The sequence below is a fragment of the Vicugna pacos genome, chromosome 3 (assembly GCF_048564905.1).
Source record: "Vicugna pacos chromosome 3, VicPac4, whole genome shotgun sequence".
In the NCBI taxonomy this organism is placed as follows: Eukaryota; Metazoa; Chordata; class Mammalia; order Artiodactyla; family Camelidae; genus Vicugna; species Vicugna pacos.
In genome coordinates this window covers 17,796,408-17,808,789 of record NC_132989.1, presented here as the reverse complement: position 1 = coordinate 17,808,789, position 12,382 = coordinate 17,796,408, and the positions used below count along the sequence as shown (strand labels likewise).

Sequence of the window (12,382 nt, the reverse complement as noted above, 5' to 3'; positions counted from 1 at the left end):
AAATTGAATGTTTTTCTCTTTGCATTTCTAACTAATGTTTTTTTTTTCTGAACACTTTTTGGTAACTGTTTTATGTATTCTGTTTTATAACAAGTGGATAGACTTCACAATTTTGTGCTGTGCGGCTAGCAAATCAGTTCAGTCTGACAGCTGTCAGTCACTGACATGCAAAGTATTTATGGGATTCCCTAGTGAGGAAAGAACTGGTATCTCTCTTTGTGGTGACTTTAGCTTCCCACAGTTCTGGTACATTATATTTTTTTTAGTGTTTTTCCTTTTGAAGTGAAGAGAGTTGTGCCCAGAATGTTAATTAAAATAAGAAATTAAATAGACATTATGTCTAAATAAACCTAGTATGTTCAGCTTTATTTTCTTTTGATTGTAAAATTTTAATTCTCTTAATTACAGGTTTAGCTTTGTACCATTATGTTAAAAAAAAGAGGAAATTACTAAAATGAAAGTTTCTCATTTTAAAGAATGCAAAATCAGTTACTAACTAGGCTATGAAAGCAGAAATTTTTAAAGTAAGGGTTTAAATATAGTATATTTTCTATTCACATTTTGACAAGTATCTGGTTAATGAAGTTTTATCACTTCATGACTTTCACCGTATATATATATATTCTGATTGAAGTGTATTGTCAATACATTTTGTAAAAATGACATTTTAGCTGTATTTGAATAATTTACGCTAGTGTTTGTGCGGTTTTTTTGTTTTGCTTTTTGTTGTTGTTTTGAGGGGAGGTAATTAGGTTTATTTATTTACGTATTTATTTTAATGGAAGTACTGGAGATTGAACCCAGGACCTCAGGCATGCTAAGCATGCACCCTGCCGCTGAGCTATACGCTCCCCGCAGTAAGCTGGTGTTTTGGAGTTTCTCTGTTCTTACAATTTCCTCAGCTGGTCTTTGAAACATTGAGATAATGGAATCAGTGGCTGGATAGCAAAAGCTTAAAGGCTGAATTAAAAACCTGTGAAAGCTACTGACTTTTGGTAAAATCCTTTTTCCCCCCCATAATAGCCATTTTTAAGCTAAAGGGTACAGCCATCATTTCTATGTAGCTTTGGTAATTTTCCATTTTATAAAAAAAGCCTCTTTTTACTGGACTGTTTAACAAACCAGCTGCTCTCAAGTTTTTATTTTATGATAACATTATTATTATTATAACTATTATACTTTTTGTTAACTAAATTGTGGCTCAAATATTTTATTATTTGGAACAATAGATTTGAAGTTGTATATATGGGACTTAACCTTACAAAGTTGGCATTTTCTCTTTTCCCTTTCTTTTGAATTAGCTGCTGAACAGTTTTTCTTGGCAGTACATTTGGCTAAGGAAACTATTTCTCCCTTTTTAACTAAACAGCTTAGTTACCTGGTAAGATACTTTCATTTTTGGAGAGAGGAAAATAGGGACAGTAGGGCCTTGAATTGCTCCTAATGGTAATTGACTTTTTTTTTTTGACGTTTATGCAGTTGTTAAATAATTCTTCTCATACAAATAGAAGCTTCAGTAAGCCATTTATAGCCTGTCATGATAATAGCTTAGTGAAAGGAAGTTAAAGTTTAATTTTATTTAAAGTTCACTTTGTTTACACATCATACATTTTTAAAGGCTTCATGTCTAATGTTCGAAAAATTTTTGAGTTAATATAAATTCCTATGGCCTAGAAAGATTCCTATTTGATACAGCTTACATGTTTTATTTAAGATAAATGTTGTAAATTTTGCCTTCCAGTTATCCCGTGCATCTAGGAATTTGGTATTCATCTTGCCAGGTACAAAACAGACAGATGAACAGAAAAATTACATCACTACATCAAGTAGTTTATCACTGTCTAGAAAACTGGATTTATGAGTTATTTCTCATTAATCCAGCAGTCAAGAGGCAGGCTCAGTAAGTGGAGAAATCCACAGCTGATGAGCTCTTGCTTTTTAAAAAATTCTCTAATGCAGAAGCTCTGTCTCTTACAACCTTATGAGTGTTTTCCAGAAAGGACATCAACTTCCCTTTTAATCTTCTATTAGGAGAAGTGAGGTTATAGGGAGAAGTGAGAGGATTGGAACAGACAGAAGGAATGATTAATTTATTTGTGCCCACACAAAAATTCTGTTTTCATTCCCTTGGTGAGAAGGCTGCATGTCTAATCCCTGTGGAGGAGAGGTTCTTGACGTGGTAGAATCCTTTGTTGAAATGACTTCAGCTACCTTGGTTGTCTTCCTTGGTAGGAGCACACAAAAATTTAAATGAGACTAAATTTTAAAACTGGTCCTCAAGGTGCATAAAAACAAAGGCCTCATTTATCCTTTTCTTCCCCTATTAAATAAAAAATACAGTTTGGAAGAGAGTTTCTAAGTGCTGTAAATGTTGACACTGAAGGATTAATATTACTTAATAACTTTAATATAATGTTACTAACTTATTACTTGATTTGTTAAGAATGTTATTTCATTGACACGTCCTGATAAAGGCATACTTGTTCAGTGACTAAAAAGTACAGATAATTTGAATGTAGTTTTTTTTAAATAATGATTATGACCATAGAAATTCTAATTTCCTTATATATTAAGGTACAAACACTGCTCTTTAAGCCAAAATATAAGTTTACTGCATTTTTTGTTTGTTTTTACACATTTGGCAGTATAGTTTAAACTTTGTAATGAATAAACTGTTTTTACTCAACTATTTCTAAATTCTCTATTTAACAAACAAAAATTTTATTTATTTACTTCTTAAAATAAATTATTCTTGCCATCTTTATGTTAAAGTATTTTACCATCAGTTTATAAGCCTGAATCTTAGCTAAAAATAAATGCAAATTCATATTCCTTATAAAAACATGGCAGTTCTGAAATCAGAAGTTGTAATCAACCTAAAAATGTTTTTTCCTATATTTGAATAATTTCATTGGAGAAAATGATTTATGTTGAATTTGGTAGATTTTAAATGAAGGCCTTTATGTGTAGTAATTTTTACATTTCTCATAAAAGAGAAATTCAGATATTCTCTTACTAAAATTTATTCTGCTCTGAGTGCATTCAAAAAGTTATTCTCATTTTTAAGGTAGGTGAACTTTTTTCCTAATTGTAAATATCTAGATATGATTAATTTCTCATGGCATATTGTTTTCTTCCCATCTTGCACCTGTTTGGAAATATAGATTAAGTCGGATTTCTTTGAACTATTATCTAATCATCACTTGGACAGTCAGTCTCGATGGAGCAAAGTAAAAGACAAAGTAGAGAGTGATCCTCGTTACAAAGCAGTGGACAGTTCATCAATGAGAGAAGACCTTTTCAAACAGTACATTGAAAAAATAGCCAAGGTAACCATTGTGTTTACTGGTACCATAACCATGGAATAATAAAATTCTTAATTGTGTTACAAGGTTGTTTGAGACTGTTTGGAGTTTGGAATTTTTCTTGTTGGTATTTTTAATAGAATCTCTAGTAATTGAATTTGAAATGAGTGTTTAGGTACATTCTTTGTAAAAACTAGGTTTGAAATTTGGTATTTGGCAAACTGGTTGTCATGTGGAGGCATATTTTGGTGGAGTTGGTAAGAAAGTTAATGTTATTTCACTTTTACAGAATTTAGACTCAGAAAAAGAAAAGGAGCTTGAAAGGCAAGCCCGCATTGAGGCAAGCCTTCGAGAACGAGAAAGAGAGGTTCAAAAGGCTCGTTCAGAACAAACAAAAGAAATAGATCGAGAGAGAGAGCAACACAAACGAGAAGAAGCTATCCAGAATTTCAAGGCTCTTCTGTCTGATATGGTATACATTATTCTCTTGCCTTTTTCCTCTGAAGTACTGGGTATTGGAAATCTGTTATATTACCTCATTAGTGGGCATTTTAATATTCTTTAAACTGCCTCTGAGAGATACAATTTAGTGTCTATAAAATATTCTAAAATTGAGTACCTGGTATTAGCACCATTAATATTTTTTGAAGTTTGATGTTTTGTATATATAAAAACACAGTCTTTCACTTTCAAAGCTTTATTTTTATTCTTGATGGAGGTCATCATAAATTATCACACGCTAACATGCCATTGTAATAAATAAATGTGCTGAACATAATTTAACCTTTTTCTTGATAATTTAGTGTCCTCATTGTGATGATCAATTATTACACATGTAGATGGTATGAGATATAGGACTGGAAGTGTACTGACCACAGGAGATACCTGGAATTTTCTTTAAAATCCTTCTGTATTACCCAGAGTTGATTGAGGTATGTAGGGTTTTTTTGTCCCTGAAGTAAATGCCCCAGACCAGTCTACTGTTCTTGCATTTTCCCCTTCTCTTTGTCCCTGTTCTCCTATCACTCTTCTCATCACTCGTTTTGCTTCTTCTGATTTCTTCCCTTGCTTCTGCTGATCTGTTTTCAGTGACCTCTTTCTTGTTCTCTGGACAAATACTGTAGTTCCCTGTTTTCTCCTCCTGCCTCTACTTGCCCCAGATTCATCCTCTTTGTTGCAGTCATAGAAGTCTTTGTAAAAGGCATATCTGATGATTTTGTAACTCTCCCTGCTGCTTGCAGAGGGGGAAGGTTTTCCCTACTCCTGGCACTTCCCTCTGTTCAGTCTTCTTAGCATAGTATGGAAGACTGCTCATTCTTTGACCCCCCCCTTGCCTTCATATGACTTTACTCCCTTAGGTTTCCTCTCTTGCCCCCTAGACACTAGTCTTGCTGAACTTAACCCTTAATGATCCATGCTTACATTTAATGAATTGTGCCGTTACACATGCCAGTCCCTCCACCTCTAAAGCTTTAAACTTCCCGTTGCAGTGGCAGACTTTGTCATTCTTCAAGAGCACACTCAAATACCTCTTCTTTGAGGCTGATCCCAACCAATCTAGGCAGATTTGACCTCACTGTTCCATTTACCACCCTGTGCTCAGCATATACCCCTACAGCACTTACTGCATGTTACTGTAGTTATTTGCTTACATGCCTTTCTTCTCTAAAAACAGCAAGCCCTTTGAAGGAAGGGATAGTGTCTTAACTTACTTTGTATTTCCAGGGCCAAGCTCAGTGTTTACCTGACATGTTTTTAGATGCTTGATAAATGCTGGTTAAATAAATGTTTTTTATATTTTTCTTCTTTCTTACTTTTCTGTCTTTGCAGCATGCCATGTTTCTTAGTGTTCGCAGCAGTGTGACTTAACTTGTAATGCCATTATCCTCCATGAAGCATACCTTTCTGTTGGTTGGTGAACCAGCCAGACCTGTCATGTGGTCTGTTATCTTGTCTTCTTAGTGATGTTAATCCCTGCTTATGTGTGGAAGTGTCACTGCCAGTATGTAGTTGATAAGCCCCAATTTGAGCTCAGGAATTTTTAAATTTTTTTGGTGAGCTGCTTGTGCTACAATAAGACATTGTATTTTCTCTTACTCGTACCCATTTCTCTTAGCAGAAGTTGGTAAAATGCTCCTAGAGTACCCAAGTAGTTGACGTTCTTAGGGACCACAGATGATGGGAGGTATCTTCTCTGCATCCTTCCCACCTCTAACCCAGACTGCATTGGTTGGGTGAGCTCTGGGAGGTCAGATTTCTGGCTTCAAGAGGCAAATTTTCAGTGACTTCTTGACTAAGGTGGAGTTACCAGAAGCTTCTTTATTAAATGTATATGACTCCTGAACCAAATAAATGAGTCTTCTGTTGAAATATGAAAAGAAAAGTCTGGTGATAGATACAGTTCTCTATTTTTAGGTACGTTCTTCAGATGTGTCATGGTCTGATACGCGGAGGACTCTTCGGAAAGATCACCGCTGGGAATCTGGATCCTTGTTGGAAAGAGAGGAGAAAGAGAAGCTTTTTAATGAACACATTGAAGCACTTACCAAAAAGAAGAGGGAGCACTTTAGGCAACTTCTGGATGAAACTTCTGCGGTAAGTGTTTCTTAATTTTCTGTTTTAATCTAGATGAATCTTCATTAATAGTTCCCAAATGTAAAACATTGATACAACTTTTAGTGTCATGGTCTTTAGAGCTATTAGTGGAATCCATGGGGTTTATGACACTTTCTTCTCTGATTTTTTTTTTTTATGCAAAATGTTGATAGTACTTTTACTCTTTAGAAATTATTTCCTTTTGCAGTTTTGGAATTCCTATATGCTCCCATAGTAATTCAAAATGTCCTTAGCTACGTGTGATCATTGATGCCTCCTAATGCTAGATTTAATAGATTCCTTCTTTTCCTCCATCTTTAATTTGGTACCATGGCCCCCTTATTTGGCAGTTTTTACACTCTGTTGTTCAGGTTTTGCTCCTGTTTATCTGATCTCTTTTTGGTGATGGTTTCTTCAGAAGTTATGATGTTGCCCATGAGATACAGGGTTTGCAGGTGATTGTCTTAGGCCACCTTGAAAGTATGGCCATGAAATAAGTCTTATGGCAAGCCAACAAAAAGAAATGGCATTAAAGCTGCTTCCCTGTCCCTAACTAGTCCAGTTACGCTTGGGCATTACAAGAGATTGCAGGTCAGTGTGTAATATTATGTACCATATGTGCTGCGGTTTGACTCCCTCAATAAAAGCAAGTTGTATTTATGTGTTTTATTCACTTGTCTTTCAAAGATTACCTTAACGTCCACGTGGAAAGAAGTAAAAAAAATCATTAAGGAAGATCCTCGGTGCATTAAGTTCTCCTCCAGTGACAGGGTAAGAAGATTTTTGTCTGAGATTTACTGTCAGTTTGTAAATATTATTTGGATGCTAAATCAGCAACACTAGTATCTTGACTTAAATGAAGTTGATGGTTTTATGTGAATAACCTTTAAGCACGTAAGAAATAAATCTGAATTGTAAGTTTGTATTTTCTTCCAGGCATGATATATTAACAAGACAGCACAATAGAAGCTTTAAAAATGTAATCCTTGGCGGGGTAGGGTATAGCTCAGTGGTAGAGGGCATGCTTAGCATGCATGAGGTCCTGGGTTCTAGCTGCAGTACCTTCATTTAAAAAAAAATTTTTTTTTAATTTAATCCTTGGGGTTAAGCCTGTGTTTGGGGATCTTCTAGATTTGGTGAAGCTGTCATTTTTATTGTATACTCAGGTCCCACCAGATAGCTGTCCTGAGGCTGTCAGTTGATGGCATGCTACCGAAGTGCTTGACTTTTAAAGCCATGCTAGCAGAACAACATAATGTGATCTCTAGTTCTTGTATGCTCCAGAGACTTTGGGGTGGGGCGACCTCAGAGGTGTGAGGTTTGTAGACCCTGAGCCCTCTTCTGACTCCTGTGTAGGAAAAGAACTCACCACAGGTCTGAAATAGCGATTGATGTCAAGGAAAGTGTAGCTTACTCCAGTCCATTTTATTCCTCAGCCTTCCATATGTTCCTTCTTCCCATCGTTCTCCTGTCCTGGTTTTTTCCTCTAGGTTTAGAGTCTAAATATCCATAGATCTATCATTCTTTCCTCTCATACTCCGTTAGTTTGAATTTTAGATGCACAGACCACAGAATATACATGGTTGGGAAAGACTGGTAGACTGATAGCTGAGAGACCCAGTTTCAGTCTCTTACAGACTTTTCTGATTGTTCAGAACTGATAATAAGGTCTTTTTAAAAAAACAAAAAACTCAGAGTTTGTACCTGTCGTTGCTATTCCAGTATCACTAAGCTCCCTTACTGAGCGCAAAGCTCAATATAACTAGCTTATTAAAATTCTGAGAGTTATAAATTATATATACCACATTATTATCTTTGTGCTTGAAGATATAATCTGTAAGAATGCATGTTTAACCGTAAATATCCTTATTTTTAAGAATGTCTACCACTTGAGGTTGTTACGAAGATTAAAGGAAACATCCTTATAAAAGCTTCTGCACAGTGTAGCACGTAGCAAGACCTCAAGTTTTAGCTACTACTAATGTATTATATGGTTTCTCATTCTTGCTTCTTGTCTTAAAAACATACATTGCAGATTTTGCATTTTAATGAATGTTATATGAACAAAACATACCTTACTACTTTTTTCTTTTGAATTATTTTATGTTGTGACTTATAAATTACTGGTTTAATAAATAATTGATACAAACTTTGGAATTAGTGGAATTTTTTTTTCCCCTAACCTTATTGTCTTTTTGCAGAAAAAACAAAGAGAATTCGAAGAATACATCAGAGACAAATACATCACAGCCAAAGCTGACTTCAGGACGCTTTTGAAAGAGACCAAATTTATAACATATAGGTGTGTGCAATGAAATGTTTCATATCGGCAGTCATTGTCTTTACTAGTCTTTACTCTGATGGCCAAAGCATACCTTGCATTCACACACATGTTGACATTATTAATTTTTTAGGAATAAGAAGAAGCCAACTTTTATCACAGGCTGAAAATAACCCATATCTACCTTACCTTTTTTTCTTTTCTTTTTTTTTTAAAGAAAGGGCCCAGATGTTAATTCTTATTTTGTGTTACCCACCCATCCAGTTTTTTAAACATACTTTTATTTTTACTTCACTGCTTTTTTAGAAGTATTCTCAAATATGAGTTATATTTCATGAAGACTTTTTAAAATAATCCTTCACTTTCATTTTTCTTTGCCTCCTCTGAAGACTGTTCAGTGTTCCTTCTCAAGCTTGAAATCATCTTACTTAAATTAAGCTCAGCAAAAACATTTTTTCCTCAGAGGAAAGCAGTTTGCTGGATACTTTTAAATTAAAATTTTAAATGATAAAATCAGAGCTTTAAAACAAGGTTTCTCTGTAACATACCCAGGAGTTCCCTCCCCCCAGCAAGCTGTCATCAGGAAAACAGTTTCACTTTGCTTAGCGGTCAGTGGCAGGAATCATTTTTGTTTCATGCTCCAGCTTTTCTTCCTTTAAAAGAAAAATTGGAAACATCTTAACAAAGGGTATGTGCACGGGAGGCTAGATAGTGCTGAGGGTGTGGTTTTTAGGTATTTTGTCATTGGATTTTTTGGTCAGGATCCTTAATGTTTTGCATCAGCTTGGGCTTTTAAATTAGATGTGAAGTAAGACTTCTTTCTACATTTTTATAGTTAATTTAGTGAAAGATGTGAAAGTGAAAGCTTGTGAAAGATGCTGGGATTGGCAGCCCCGCAGACTGAAGTCCTCTGTTCATCCACAGAACAGGTACAGCACGGGCAAGATTTACCCACCCACCCTCAGCCCTGATCTGGAGGGACCGCCAGTAGGGGTGGGAGGGTAATTCAGCTTCTGAGGCCCTTTCACTCCTTGGAGTCTTTGCTGAGGCGACTTACAAAGGTGACCACTGCAGTGAAATTTTTCTTTAAAAAAAAAATGAAAACACAATTAGGAACTAGATGGACATTTCCAGCTCATTTCTGAAAGACCTAGGAACAGCAGTCAGTAATTCTTGGCTGTCTTTTCTTATTTCAGATCCAAAAAGCTAATCCAGGAATCGGATCAGCACCTGAAAGATGTAGAAAAAATTTTGCAGAATGACAAACGGTATCTAGTACTAGACTGTGTGCCCGAGGAGAGGCGTAAACTGATTGTGGCCTACGTGGATGACCTGGATCGCCGGGGTCCACCCCCGCCTCCCACAGCGTCAGAGCCTACGAGACGGTCAACAAAATAATTCTGAATACTCTGCCACAGGGGTATCTGTTAATTCAAAACGCTTGCATGAGCCAATTTTCAGGTTTTTACATGTATGTGCATTAGTCAAACTATTGCAAAACCATCTGATGAACAGACGGAGAAGCATTCGTGAACAGTTTCTGAACAGAGAACACTTTGGAAATATTTATGCTTTTCTTTGTGTGGCATGACTGACATACATACTCAAACGTAGGCTGTCTAGTAAATCTAAAATCTTGAAGCTAAAAATCATCCTTTTATGAGGTGTGGAAATCAGTGACCTTTGGTGACGTTCTTTCTAGCAGTGTTACACATGCAAGACGTAAGAGCGTTTGTGGTTTGAACTTGCAAGATGCAAGTACCACAGACTCCAGAAAAACCTAAGTTGGAGTTTGTTTTGTTTTGATTTTGTTTCTTAAAGCGGGTAAAAGAAAAAACACTGAAAATTGAATTCTTATCTTCCAGAGGCTAAGATTATTATAATGGACATACTTTTACCTTTGTCTCTAAAGAACACTTTCGTTTTATTTGTTCACTTATGTGCTTTGATTATCCCTTTGGATTATAGGCCACGTCTTGTTGTTTAGCCTAAGAGAAGATTTATTTAGTAATTCTTCTCAGGTATGGAAGCACGGTCATAACTAACATGTTGGTCAGACTAGGACTGCTGGTTAAATACACTTTATTCACCATTAAGTGATCTTTACCAATATTCTGGATTAGACAACAAATTACCTTTCTTGGGTGTTCCCTGTAAAGTATACTCTTGTTTGAATGTTAAATTTTTGTTTCTAAAGTTTAATTTTAAGATGTTTGAATGTTCAGTTTATGTATTTGAACTACAATAAACCAGCCCTTTTTATATATGTGGATTGTATCTGATTATTGTTATGTAATTTATAAATACTAATTTTAACCTGTTCTTCAAAGCAGTGGCAAATGTAATTTGGCACAAAGAAAGCTTACTTTAAATCTTGACTAGCACATCGTTTTTAAAGGTGTGAATATAATAATAAATAATTTGCAGCTTAAAAGGGAAGGAATATGTAAAGAACCATTTTGGTGCTCAGTCTCTTAGTATCTTATGGCTTCATAGCAAGAAGATGCTGATTTTTTTTTTGTTTTCTCGTTTTTGTCTTTTTATATTAGCGTATTGATGATGGATACCTTTTTGGACTCCTTTCAGTGTGTCATACACATGATCTCACGTAACTTACCTTTGATTCCCAATTGCTCTTTCTAGCCTTACCTCGCCAGTTTAGAAAGATCCTTCTATTTCGTTCCTTTGTAGATTTCTAGTTTCAGAGTTACTGCATAAATAAAATGTTAAAGAAAGATACATGTTAATAGGATAATTTATTTTCCCTGCTATGATTGCAGCAGAACGCAGGAGGGAACACAGTAGATCCGTGTGTGTCACGTCCACACAGACACAGCCATATATCCCACACATAAGACAGTCACATCCATGTGACTTGCTGCTTAGCTTAAGTATAGTAAGTGCCACAGAAATTACGTGGACTCTTTGTAGAAGCCTGGACTGGATTATCTGCTAGGGTCTTAATGTACAAAATTGGTAGTTAACAGGACATGGGTTTTTGTTGTTTTTCCCCTTTTTTTGATGTTCATTTTTATTGTAAGTCCACTGAGTGATTTTGAAGCTCTGTCAGGACTGAAACTGAAGTGTTTGCCAAGAGGAACACAACTACTTAAGAAATACGGCTGTCCTACAATGGTGCAGTTTCTCGAATGCTTAATTTTGTTTTCTGAATTCCACAGAGTATTGTTTGCCCACTGACTACGTTCTGTTTCTCACTGTAGGACAGTGTGAAGAAAATGGTTTGGTGATATCTATTCTAATTTCCTACATTTGTGTTTGGGATTAGTTTTTTCACATAAGGTGCAAATCAAACTTTTCTAGGCAGACTTCTGGAAGGGATCAAGTCAGGACTTTGTATATATTAGGTTCTTAATGAGAGAGTTATTGTAATTATACTATGTTTCAGTATCTGCATCTTGATTTGGTGCCTGTCAGCAGACTCTTTAGAAATCCGTGGGTCAGTGAGTCCTGAGCCCTGTGCCAACATTAAGGTCGCAGCTGCCTGTGAAGCCCTGTTGTGCTCAGTGATGATTTCAAAAGCAGCATTCAAGACAAAAACAGCTCAAGTCTCCAGAATATCTGAAGTAAAACATAATTGTTTTTATTTGTTTATAAGTAGAAATGTCAAACACTGGAAGCTTTACATCCTACATTTACTGTAGATAATGAACACAGAAATCTTTAATTCAAATAGTTTGTCACAGTTTTAAAGGTAATCCCATTATATAACTACTGTCTCACAAAATGTATGTGATCTGAGCCTTAAAATAGAATCTGTAATGGACCAAAGCAAAAGAAAACAGCTCTTACCTTCTGAGTTAGAAAAACAAACCACGATCGTTTGTAAAGAATGAACAAACCAAAAAACCTACAGACTGAACTTGTTTTTTTAAGAAAAATTCCATCCACAATGTTTTTATATTTTTTCCATTGCTTGTACTAAATACAGATTTTTTTTTCAGAGAGAAGAATTAGTGAAAGTATCCCAGAATTCCATTACAGAGTAACCAAGAATCATGCATAAATGTCCTTATTATATATTTAATAGGGGAGGAAGTGTATCATCATCATATTTCGTTGGGTATGCTTTAACTTGCTGTAAATTGAATGGTTATTGCCTTTTATTCAAATTACACTGGTAATATGTTTGGGGACACAAAATTAATTTTACTGCTTTTCTTTTGGCATTGCCTTGTTTTCT

General features: G+C 35.4%; 1 protein-coding gene across 9 annotated transcripts in view; it reads left to right on the top strand.

Moving 5' to 3' along the window:
• TCERG1 (transcription elongation regulator 1) overlaps positions 1-10,447 on the top strand; it is a 57,381-nt gene extending 46,934 nt beyond the window's left edge. For 8 of the 9 annotated variants that reach the window (XM_006204489.4, XM_072955512.1, XM_006204488.4 and 5 more), the window contains 6 exons: positions 3,165-3,329; positions 3,595-3,777; positions 5,721-5,900; positions 6,588-6,671; positions 8,102-8,202; positions 9,378-10,447. In XM_006204489.4, the coding sequence (XP_006204551.1) occupies positions 3,165-3,329; positions 3,595-3,777; positions 5,721-5,900; positions 6,588-6,671; positions 8,102-8,202; positions 9,378-9,579 (915 nt within the window). In that variant the 3' untranslated portion in view covers positions 9,580-10,447. Of the gene's footprint in view, positions 1-3,164; positions 3,330-3,594; positions 3,778-5,720; positions 5,901-6,587; positions 6,672-8,101; positions 8,203-9,016; positions 9,111-9,377 lie in introns of all 9 variants that reach the window. The other variant, XR_004186951.2, reaches the window with a different exon arrangement.
• Positions 10,448-12,382: the final 1,935 nt, after the last annotated feature.